This window comes from Silene latifolia, chromosome 1, assembly GCF_048544455.1.
Source record: "Silene latifolia isolate original U9 population chromosome 1, ASM4854445v1, whole genome shotgun sequence".
NCBI lineage: Eukaryota > Viridiplantae > Streptophyta > Magnoliopsida > Caryophyllales > Caryophyllaceae > Silene > Silene latifolia.
In genome coordinates this window covers 17,037,057-17,049,198 of record NC_133526.1, presented here as the reverse complement: position 1 = coordinate 17,049,198, position 12,142 = coordinate 17,037,057, and the positions used below count along the sequence as shown (strand labels likewise).

The 12,142-nt window shown below is 37.7% G+C and overlaps 2 protein-coding genes across 2 annotated transcripts; one reads left to right on the top strand and one right to left on the bottom strand.

Annotated features, from left to right (window-relative positions):
- Nucleotides 1-1,932: 1,932 nt before the first annotated feature.
- On the top strand, nucleotides 1,933-4,473 carry LOC141600116 (alkaline ceramidase TOD1). The gene is made up of 4 exons (XM_074420301.1): nucleotides 1,933-2,197; nucleotides 2,303-2,500; nucleotides 3,114-3,677; nucleotides 3,910-4,473. Exons 1-4 carry the CDS (start codon nucleotides 1,933-1,935, stop codon nucleotides 4,260-4,262), a joined length of 1,380 nt encoding a protein of 459 aa, XP_074276402.1. The 3' UTR covers nucleotides 4,263-4,473.
- A 4,941-nt stretch (nucleotides 4,474-9,414) lies between these two features.
- LOC141600110 (uncharacterized) lies at nucleotides 9,415-11,369 on the bottom strand. Its single transcript, XM_074420295.1, has 2 exons — nucleotides 10,018-11,369; nucleotides 9,415-9,727 (listed from the first exon to the last, which is right to left on the bottom strand). Exons 1-2 carry the CDS (start codon nucleotides 11,243-11,245, stop codon nucleotides 9,693-9,695), a joined length of 1,263 nt encoding a protein of 420 aa, XP_074276396.1. The 5' UTR covers nucleotides 11,246-11,369; the 3' UTR covers nucleotides 9,415-9,692.
- Between the last annotated feature and the right edge of the window lie 773 nt (nucleotides 11,370-12,142).

The following is a 12,142-nucleotide window of genomic DNA, read 5'->3' as shown; positions in this document are numbered from 1 at the left end:
CTGTCTCTTAAATCTTTTGACATGCTTAGTTTGTGGTCAATAACGCGTGTGGAAGAGACCTTCTTCCTTTTCTTTTTGAGTTTCACACAACCAAATCAAATATTTTTTCTTGTCGTGGTCAGTAACACGTGGAAGTGAGGGTTTGGGTAGGGTTTAAAGGAGTTTAATCGAGCTTTCGAGAGGTGTTGCCGTGGGTGAAAGTTGTGAGGGGTACGTAAGGTTTGTGTGAGGTTGCTTGGGAACAAGAAGATGAAACTGGTCGGGTTTTGTGTAGGGCAGATATCTAGGAATGGGCCCTACGGATGTGTGCACACGAGGAGGAAAGCGGGTTGGAATGTTGGTTTCGAACGTGTTGTTTAGGTCCAAAGATGGGATTATCAGCCTCGATTTGGGTGTTGAGTAGTGCTTGGGAAATAGGGCATTGAGATGTGTACTAGGTAGTAGTGGGCTGAGCAATGAGTCCGGATTTATTTCACGCAAAACAATGCACGAAACGAGGGTGAAGACGGGTGAAGGTGGAAGGAAATCGAGTATGGGAACCCATAATTTATATAAATCGACTCATATTTAACCGACCTGCTCTTCTACCTTTAACTCTTTAAAGTATTTATTAGTTCCAATCATATATCTTGAGCCTAATCCAATCCGCTCGACCCATTTACCAAACCTACCTATAACTTTTTTTTTCGTAGGAACCGAACCTACCTATAACTCTATAAGCAACCTCCCCCATATGGAGAACTTTGGTATCTAACCAAAATTCACAGATCTGACACCACTTTTAATTGAATGGCCTTTATTCTGACAATCCCTTTTTTACTTTATAATATACTCAAAATCCCCACATATTGACAAATAAACATATTCATTCATTCTTCTGTCTTGCTTTCTTGTTCTTGCATAAATTTCAGTGCCAAATCCTAAATTCCTCAAACCAATTTATAGTTTCCACTTTTGTCTAACATCCTCAATTTCCTTTAACTGGTAATTCCCCTGTTTTATTTTATTTTTCTCTCTATGTTTCATTTTTTTAATGGGATTATTGTCATTTATTTGTCTTTTCATTTATTTCAATCAATGTATATTATCTTGGTTGTTTAATGTTTATCTTTAGATGTTATTATGGCAGCATTAATCATTAAATCATCAAATAGTAACAAATCTGGGTTTTTTTTAATTGACATGAACTATTTTGTTGTTGACAAAAATATACACTTAAGTACAAAGTATGACAACTCATACCCAGCAAAAATGATTCAACATCAATAATTTGAAATCTGGAAACTTTGTTTGATATTGTAGTTAAACTAAACATATAATTATAACCCAATTACCCAAATTGACGACAAATTTCGTAGTTGGTCTCTTGTGAAGCGGTTTTACACTAATATTGTATAAAACGAATCACCATATTGGTTTAAATGAAAAACAAACTCTTAAAAAGCGGTTGCAAAAAGACTTTTATACACAAATTCTCTGGTCTGCAGTTTTATGATGCTGATCTTAATAGAACGGGTTTGATTTCTGCGTAAATCCAATGTTATTATGTATAGTACTAAAGATAATTCGGCATTTTTGTGTAAGATAATATGGTGCATTACAATTTGCAAATTGCGAGTTTTTGAGCACTTGGTAAAACTCATTTCATTCATCTATCTACTGGTTTTCTGATTCATATTGAGTTCATATTGTCTCGAGAGAAAATGTGTATGTCGTCGTATTTGCTCTTTCAATCACTGCCCTCCGTCCCATCTAATTGAGATCTTCTTAATGTTCAGCAAATGTGATCATTGAGCTCTTGTAACATCAGAAAAACGAGAGTATGTCATTAAGAGGTTATCCTTGCTTCGCGGGGTAAGTCATTAAGAGGTTACTGTCATGACTTGAGTTTGAAATCCGACATCATAAAGATACTGCCTATTTGAGACTGCAATGCCAAAGAAATCATTGGTGACGACATCAGTGCCTTTATTATGCCATTCAAAGAAGCTTTGTGCTTCTTGCCTCTATCTCTTTACCTCAATCTCCCTTGCCTTATACGTCTCGTTTTCACCAACTAATAAATGCCTTCTCTTTCGCTCTGCCCCCTTCGATCCAATCCAATCACCCCTGTTTTCTTACCCTACGTCTTATGGCGAGCATAAGCATGTCCTCCCTACCTTCCGATCTTCTTGCTCTTCACCCGTTTTCTTCTCAGGTAACAAGTTATATCCTTGAGGTTAATCAAAGTGACCTAGTTAAGTTAACCTCTTCATACATGATTATTTCATTATTAATGAGTGATTCTGATTTATTTTGTTAGATTATTCATCAGTCTTAACGGAGATTCGACAATCTTGTCGAAATTGGAATCATCTACCTTTGAAGTATATTCAAGGGAAGGCTAATACTTTTGGTGGCAACTTTAGCTTAGAAAGCAGGATTGCTTCATTTGATCAGCTAGAACAAAGGAAGGAATTCCCATGTGGATTCTTCAAGTCATTCCCCATCAATCAATATGGTTTGTACTAATTTAAGTTTCTAAAAGTTCATTTTAGTTTAAGACGGGGTATATCTGTCTTAAATAAAAAACGGGTCAAATAGATTGATGGGACAAAAAACAGAATGCCTAGAGAATGACGAGAATTGTGTCTCATCTATCTATATTATTAGTACTTTGACCCGTTTAATCTTAAGACAGATATGACCGTCTTTAGGAAGACCAACCTTATTTTTAAAACTCAATTAAGCCCTTCTTGATTTCCATGTTTTCTTTCCCAGTAACTCAGTCAGTCTCATTGAAGACGGGCATATCCGACAAAAGCTGAAGACGGGTTAAGTAATAGTGTAATACCCAAGTGGGTAGCATTCTGCTTTTGTCTTATTTACCCACTTGGGTATTACTTGACCCATTTTCAGCTTGTGACGGATATGTCCGTCTTCAATTAGAATTTGTGTTTCTCTTGACTCCTCAAGAACAATTTGTGGTCCAACATTTTCACTAATATTATTGCATTCAAAAAGTCAAAGTTGGAGTATTGGGATCAAAGCAAAATCTGAGACCTAGACTTAAGCTTGACACTTGAAAGTTGAAACTATAATGAGAACCTTGCATGTGTTTTGATGATTTGCAGATAAAGATGAAATGAACAATTGTAATGAAGTGGTAGTAGTCTCAGCGATCTTCGGCGACCATGACAAAATCCGACAACCAAAGGGATTAGGGTCCAAGACACTAGAAATGACATGCTTCTTCATGTTTGTAGATGATGCTACTTTAAGAGGACTTCATAATCACAACTTAATTCCACAAGAATCAAATGAATACATAAAGATTGGAGCATGGAGACTAGTAAATGTCTCGTCTAACGAGTTATATCAAAACCCGGCTATGAATGGAGTGATACCAAAATATTTAGTTCATAGGCTTTTCCCTAATGCTAAGTATAGCATTTGGGTTGATGCAAAATTGCAGCTTGTGGTTGATCCTCTGCTTTTGATTCATTCCCTTGTTATAAAGGAAGGTGTGGACATGGCTGTTTCGAGACATCCCTTTTTCTTTCATACTATGGAAGAAGCCATGGCTACTGTAAGATGGAGGAAATGGTTGGATGTTGACGCGATAAAGATGCAAATGGAGAGTTATTGTGCGAATGGGTTGCGTCCTTGGTCTCCTTCCAAGCTCCCTTACCCTTCAGGTGCCCTTTCTCTTCATCATTTCATAATTATGTAGTACTTGTCATTAGCGGTCGTGGCAGAAAAGTGCCTGTAGTTTAATACTAAGGCCCTGTTCTTTCCGACTTACACATCAGGTACCCTTTTTCATCATAATTATGATTTTTGAGACATCATTTCATAACCATATTACGTTAGGCCACTTTCTTTTATTTGGACTGAAACTGTCTGAACTGAACTGGTTGTTGACTGCAGATGTTCCGGACACAGCAATCATTTTACGGAAGCATGGAGTTGCCAGCAATCTGTTTTCATGCTTAATGTTCAATGAGTTAGATGCATGTAATCACCGGGATCAGCTTGCGTTTGCATATGTTAGAGACAAGATGAAGCCGAAAATCAAAATGAATATGTTTGAAGTTGAAGTGTTTGAGCAAATTGTGCTCGAGTTTAGGCACAATATAAAGCGTAGCGAGATCACAAAACCCATTCCTGGAGATAAACTCAATAACATCAAGAGAGCTACTCCTGATATGTTTACTACTTCTAAAGGCCTTGGAAAGTGTCACAACTATTTTTTGGAGATGTGGGCTGAATCCCATTCTTGATTTATTATTCTTTTGATTGTGTACATGTACATAGGATTTTTAAAGAAAGAAAGAAAGAAAAGAAAATAAATAGTGAAGGTAAGCATTCGCATTTGTGTTACAGAGGTTAGTCTTGTGTACGTCGATTTTACATTTGTATAAAACATATACCAATTGCATAATGTATGGTCCACAAATTCGTAAATAAAAGTAGTTACGGAAATACGGAGTATTAATCTTTCTATGAACCTAAATTCGTAAATAAAATCAGTTTTATAATATTTTATTATAAAACTGTTTTACACAAAACTTCAATGAACAAAACAAATGGTGTCTTTTTTCGCTGCCAATAGGGCATTACAAGACAAAGGTAATAAAATTCGAACTTAGAATCTAATATCCACTATACATCCGTCATTAAATCCAATATTACAAACCAAAATACTTGAACAATTGGCCAAAATTTAAATCAGCCACAACTAAAACAAAACCAAAAATACGTCATTTCATAATCTTTGGTTTTCATTAACATCAAAGTTCCTAAATAACACAAAAAATGTCACCAAAGAAACAACAAGAGGCAACAAATATGATAATCTCTTCGAAAAATGACGAAATTCTACGCTTTCTTCTTCAAAAATAGTCTCCAACTTCGGCGAAATTGAATATTTCCTTAGTTTTATTATGCTTGGTGGTGCTACCTCGACCAAATATTGCATTTGCTTCATTTCCCTTGTCATTTTTTTTTTAATTATTTGGCTTCAAAATTTTGTTGTTTCTTTGAAAAATCGCAAATTCTTATTTAAGACAAAAGCGGGAAATATAATGATTTTTGTGGGAAATGAAGAGGGTTTTGAAGAAATGATTGTAGGAGTGGAATTGTAAAAAGTTGAGAAGAGTGGTGGGTGAATGTAGGATTTTTATAGAAGGGAAATTTGGTGCAAAAAGTTAGGAAATTAGTAGCTAAGTTTGACACGTTTTTTAACATGAAAAATAGGTTATCGTCGTTTCATTTTCCTAAGAATAGGACAACAACAACAACAACGTGGGTAAGTTGCTTTATTTAGACTTATTTAGGACAAATAAAGTTCAAATTTGTTGCTTCATAGTGTTTTATTTTGGTTAATCCGTTAGAGTTATATTCAACGTATTAGGAATTAACACGGAGTAATAGATAGTGATATTGCCTGTATTTATGATGACCTTCAAAATGTACAAAAGATATGAAACTATGTTTTTATAAATACATCCATGCTAATGAAATAAGATTAACCAAGAAAATGTCAATGCACATACAAAGTTTGTAACTTTGTAAGTCGTATCTTACTATCTTTAGACATACATCATAACAAATATAAAAATTCAATTTTTTTTTATCGTATTTAGGACAAATCCAGGAATCTTTTCTTGTAAACATTAGTTTCAAAGAATTGTAAAATTCATTTCACTCATGAATAATGAATAGTAAAAGCAAATGATAAATTTGAACTTGAATGTAGGAAGTATTCCTTTGTATTTGATATTTTTTTTTTTGGATATTCTACGGTGTACCTTCGAGTTTTTCGATTTTCTATGTTGTACCCTTATATTTTTTATATTCTAGATTATACCCCTAAACTTTTTACTTATTTCTCAATCATGACCTTCGTTAACTTTATCACTATCAGTAATCCGTATTTTGACATTTATTCTGACTCATTAATGTCGTATCACCATTCTATGTGAAAAGCATTAGAAATCACTTTTAATAAGCACAACTAGTTACTATTAAAAACTTCAGTTATGGTTCAGGAAATAATAATGGAGATTTGATGAATTTTTAGTTAGATTTGTATGCTATTTGGTGGGTTAATGGGTAATTCGACGAATTAATAAGTAAATGAGTGGGCTATCGAGTAATTGGAATGTTAAATAAACAATTTAATAGACTGAGTAAGAAACTAACACATCATAAACAATAAATAGGGTCATGGTATAGACTAATGTAGAGAGTTGAGGGGTACACCATAAAATTTAAAAAATGTAGGGGTACACCATAGAAAGCCGAAAAACTTGAGGGTAAACCGTAGAATATCCCTTTTTTTTTTAAATAAAAGACAACTTATTAATAGAACGTCATACGACACTTACAAAGGATAACTATTATAGAAAACAATTCTACTATAAACCAAAGAAAAATAATTTTCTTGTAAATTAGGGATCTCACACCATGATCTGACAATTCGTCTCGTCCTTCCTATGATAAACCAAAGAAAATGAGTATGTGTATTGGAATTTGCAATGTATATATTACGTTTGAACAAGTTTTGTATTATTCTATATTGTGTGTACAAGGTGAAAGGATACAAGTATATATAGGAAAGGAATACATGAATAAAAGGCAAAGATAACAGCTAGAAATTGCATAACAGCTACACTATCTTCCAAGTATGGAAAATATATAAACTTGGTATATTTACACATAAAGAGCCGTTGCATAGAGAAAATTGGGGAGCTGATGGTGCTTGATATTGCGTGGATCATATTACCCCCCTTCAAGTTGGTGCGTATAGATTGACAACGCCCAACTTGGATAGAAGGTCTTCGAACGCGGAACGTTCGAGAGCCTTTGTAAGGATGTCAGCCAGTTGTACTTTTGTAGGGACGTAGTTTGGTTTAATAAGACCTCTTAAAATCTCGTCTCGAATAAAATGACAATCCACTTCAATGTGCTTAGTACGTTCATGGAACACGGGATTGCGAGCGATGTGTAAGGCTGACTGATTATCACACGATAGAGCTATTGGCGGTTGATGAGCTATACCGAGTGAGGTAAGAAGGCCTTTAAGCCATTTAAGTTCGCATACGGTATATGCCATAGCTCGATATTCGGCCTCAGCCGATGATTTGGAAACCGTAGTCTGTTTCTTGGTCTTCCACGAGATTGGACAGCCCCCGAGGAAGACAATGTATGCTGATAGAGAGCGACGACTAGATGGACAAGTGCCCCAATCAGAGTCACAATAAGCATGCAGGAGAAGATTGGTATTGGAGCGTAGGAGTAATCCTTGACCCGGGTTGGATTTCAGGTAGCGAACAACTTGGAGAGCAGCTTGCCAATGGTCGGTTCGAGGTGAATGCATAAATTGTGCAAGGATATGAACCGAGTAGGTGAGTTCGGGCCGGGTGATAGTGAGGTAAACAAGACGACCCACTAAACGACGATATGGTTGAGCGTCCTTAAGGATAGGGGAGTCGGACTCTGGGAGATTGTGGTTGGGCTCCATGGGGACGGGACTGGTTTGGATCCCAAAAGGCCGGTTTCTTGTAAGATGTCTAATGTGTATTTTCTTTGTGATATATAAATGCCACTGGGGTTTCTTGCAACTTCCAAACCAAGGAAGTACTTTAGGGGACCTAGGTCTTTCATGTGGAAACAATTGCTTAAATAATTTTTGAATTGTTGGATCGTACTTGAACTATTCCCGCATATGACTAGGTCATCGACATAGACAAGGACATGTATCGCGACATCGGTTTTAATAATGGAGAAAAGAGAGTGATCATAGGGACTTTGTGTGAAACTATATTGTTTAAGGGCGGAAGCGAGTTTAGCATACCAACAGCGGGGAGCTTGACGAAGCCCGTAAAGGGACTTACGAAGGCGACATACTTTGCCATTGGAATCAGAGAGAAAACCGGGTGGTGGTTTCATGTAAACCTCTTCTTCAAGATCACCATGGAGGAAGGCATTGTGGACATCCATTTGATGGATATCCCAATTCTTTGCGGCAGCGATGGTCAAGAGAGTACGGACAGTGACCATTTTAACAGTAGGGGCAAAGGTCTCTTGAAAGTCAACCCCTTCTATTTGTCGATTGCCTATGATTACAAGGCGGGCTTTGTATCGCTCAATTGAACCGTCTGCATGATACTTGATTTTGTAGACCCATTTAGAACCGATGGCCTTTTTGTGGGGCGGAAGGGTTTCAAGGGTCCACGTGTTGTTGCGTTCCAGCGCATCGATTTCATTCTTCATGGCCTCGCGCCATTGCGGTACCTGCATAGCTTCTGTAAAAGATTTTGGCTCGTGATTGTCGGTCACGGCCGCTAGGAAAGCTTTATGGTTAGATGAAAATTTATCATACTTAATAAAATTGGAAAGAGGATATCGAGTACCTGACGAAGATGATGATGCAGTGGCGAGATGAGTAGAGGGGCCTATAGGAGGGCGAACATAGCCGGATAGGCGAGAGTTCGGAATTTTAGATCGATGACCCTTTCCCATAGGCGCACTAGTATCTGTGGATTGAGTTTGGGGAGAAGAAGTTGTGTGAGATGTCGAGGTTGGGGGGTCCGAGGTACCGTCGGTCGTGTCCTCGGGTAAGGACTCGGATGTGGAAGGTGTGGTGTTGGTGGTGTCGGTATGTGGTGTAGATGTGGAGATGATGACTTGTTCAATTGGTGTAAGAGTGTCATCGAGAAAGGAGTTAATTGTGGGAGATGTGTCGTGAACATTTAGGGCTTGGTACGGGAATTCGTGTTCGATAAAAATAACATCCCGGGAAGAAAAATAGGTACCTGTATCGAGATCATAGACTAACCATCCCTTTTTGCCAAAGGGGTAACCCAAGAAGACGCATTTTCGACCACGAGGTGCAAATTTGTCATTAGAACGAGTGATGTTTTTCGCATAGCATAGGCACCCAAAGGTACGAATATGACTCATGGGTGGAGGTTCTTTGAATAACAGCTCGTAGGGAGTCTTACCATTGTGAAGTGTGGATGGGGTGCGATTCAGAAGATAGACAGCACCTAAAATGCATTCCCCCCAAAACCGAATAGGTAGACTAGCTTGAAAAAGAAGGGCACGGGCGATATTTAAAATATGTCGATGCTTTCGTTCAACCCGGCCATTTTGTTGAGGAGTGTCAACATTGGAGGTTTGAAAAATGATGCCATTTTCGCGGAAAATTTTTTCAAGACAACCAAATTCAGTCCCATTGTCACTTCTAATGATTTTGATTTGCTTTTGAAATTGCCGAGAAACCATAGCAAAAAAAAATTAGGAGAGTCTGTTTGGTGTCACTTTTACGACGTAATAAATACACCCAAGTAGTTCGAGAAAAATCGTCAACTAAAGTAAGAAAATATTTTGACCCACATGACGCATTTTCGGAGTACGGTCCCCATAAGTCACAATGTAAAAGATCAAATATATTAGCAGCTCTATTCGAACTGACGGGAAATGGGGAGCGGGTTTGTTTGGCGCGAATACAAATATCACAATGTTTGCTGTGAAAAGTAGAAGAAGAGTTTGTTTTATTAATAAAAGGCAAAAAACGAGAAATGTTGGAGGACGGATGCCCCAAACGACGATGCCAAAGTTCGAGTGTGTCAAGATTGCCAATGGTATAGGCATGTACCTTGTCATTCCGAACACCTCTCAAGAAATAGAGCCCCTCACTTTGTTCACCCGCACCAATCACCATCTTCGAGGTACGGTCCTGTATCAAACAAAGTTGTTGGGAAAATTGTATAGTAAGCGATGTATCCAATAATAAGCTCGAAACAGAGATTAGATTACACTGTAAATTTTCAGCGTATAAGACATTTCTTAAGATGAGACGAGGAGAAAGATGTATGTCGCCACTACGGTTGGCGAGAGCCATATCTCCATTGGGTAGCCCTACTGATAAGGGCGTAATTGAATGCAAATTAGTAAAATGAGATATACAACCCGACATATGGTGCGAGGCACCGGTGTCGATAATCCAAGATAGAGTAGAAAATTTACCGCTTAGACGATCATTAGTTTCCATTTTACGATTCTTCCACATTTGGCTTAATTCCTCGAGTTCTCGAGCATCAAGCGTATTAAAATCAATCCTGTCAAAATTGTTAAGAGAAGTGCGAGAAGTGGAAGCACCATTACCGGTGTTTGAGCCAGAAGCTGCGGCCATGTGAGCACGTGGAGTCGTGCTGGCCGTAGTGTTCGACTTGCTGCGTTCCTGCTTAGTCCGACGAGGGTCAGGGACAAAGACGGCCTGACTGAGGTCCGTCGCATTAGGATCAATGTAAACCCGGTCACGGAATCGATCACCCCACCAGTCGGGCCAATTTCCCATAACACTATAGCAAGTGCGTAAATAGTGTCCATGCTTTTTACACACCAGGCAGTATGGTCTATTTGAGTTATTAGTATTAGAATTATTAGCATGATGTGAGCGATCAGAGGAGTAATCCCGACCCCCTCCCTGACCAGATTTCGAACCAGTATGGACTTTGGCAGCGAATGCCATAGGGTCAGTGCGAGTGTCAGTTGCTTGTTTAGATAAGGAAATAGACCGAACCCCTTCTTCTTGTAACAAACGATTATAGATAAGATTAAGATTGGGAAGAGGGGTTATGCCAAGAATTTGAGAACGAGCAATATCGAATCGATCATCTAATCCCATTAAAAAATCACGGACTCGTTCTTTTTCACGACGATTATCAAAAATACTTACCCAATCACAAGGGCATGATTTGCAGGAACATGTCGGAATTGCATCGTGCTCGATCAACTCATCCCACAAACTGGTAAGACGGCCATAGTACGCCATGATAGATTCGGTAGGAGCCTGTCTACAAGCGCCAATTTCTGCCTTGAGACGATATATGCGGGCTTCATTCTCTTGACTGAACCGTTGTCGAATAGTGTCCCATACCTGTTTTGCGTCGGGACGGTAGGAGATTGATTTTGCTAGTTCGACTTCAATAGAGGCGAATATCCAAGGCGTGACAAGGGCATTGGTAGAGCGCCAGATTTTAAAATCATCCGTTGTTTCGGATGGTTTGACAATGGTCCCGTCGATATAACCCATCTTATCTTTAGCGAGAAGGGCGAGACGGAAAGCGCGAGACCACTCGTCATAATTATTACCATTGAAGATGATATGTGAGATCTTTTGGCCTGGGTTTTCAATTTGAACGATCGAAACCACCGAAGAAGTGGTTGATGAATTTGTCGTGGAATTTGTCATGATTGTGATAAAAAAATGAAGATGATGTGGGAAGGAGAGGAATTAGAAGATCAGCCTGTCTTCTGATACCATATTGGAATTTGCAATGCATATATTACGTTTGAACAAGTTTTGTATTATTCTATATTGTGTGTACAAGGTGAAAGGATACAAGTATATATAGGAAAGGAATACATGAATAAAAGGCAAAGATAACAGCTAGAAATTGCATAACAGCTACACTATCTTCCAAGTATGGAAAATATATAAACTTGGCATATTTACACATAAAGAGCCGTTGCATAGAGAAAATTGGGGAGCTGATGGTGCTTGATATTGCGTGGATCATATTAATGTGTTGTACGAGTGTGTATGTACATAGTGATCGCGAGTGCATTTGAATAATCAAAACAAAAGTAATGATTATTAAGTAATATAATATTATAAATGACATTAATAGGTAGAAAACACGTCACATTTTTCTTTAATATCGTTAATTAAATATGTATAAGTCAAATATAAATTATTGATTATGACTAACCAAATACTCCGTATTACTTTTAGTTAAATATTTTATATGTTATCTTTTAAATACTTTGAAGTTAAACATTGAAAACTAATATTTGAGAAAGTTCAATCTATTATTTTTACTTTATTTTACATTTCTTTTTTCATTAGAATACACTAGGTAATAAGATAGAATTAGATGTTCAAGTGTCCAACCTTTTGTTTCTTTGCCGGATAAAAATGGGACCAAGGTTCTTAGAACGCACCAAAACAACACTAAAAACAATATATCAAGTGCTAGAATACCAAAAGCCGTCAATGTTGAGTGAACTGAATAACCACCGTGACAAAGTCAAGCGCCCTCGAAATTCAGAGACAATCTAAACACCATAAAAAAAAGCAGGGAACAAA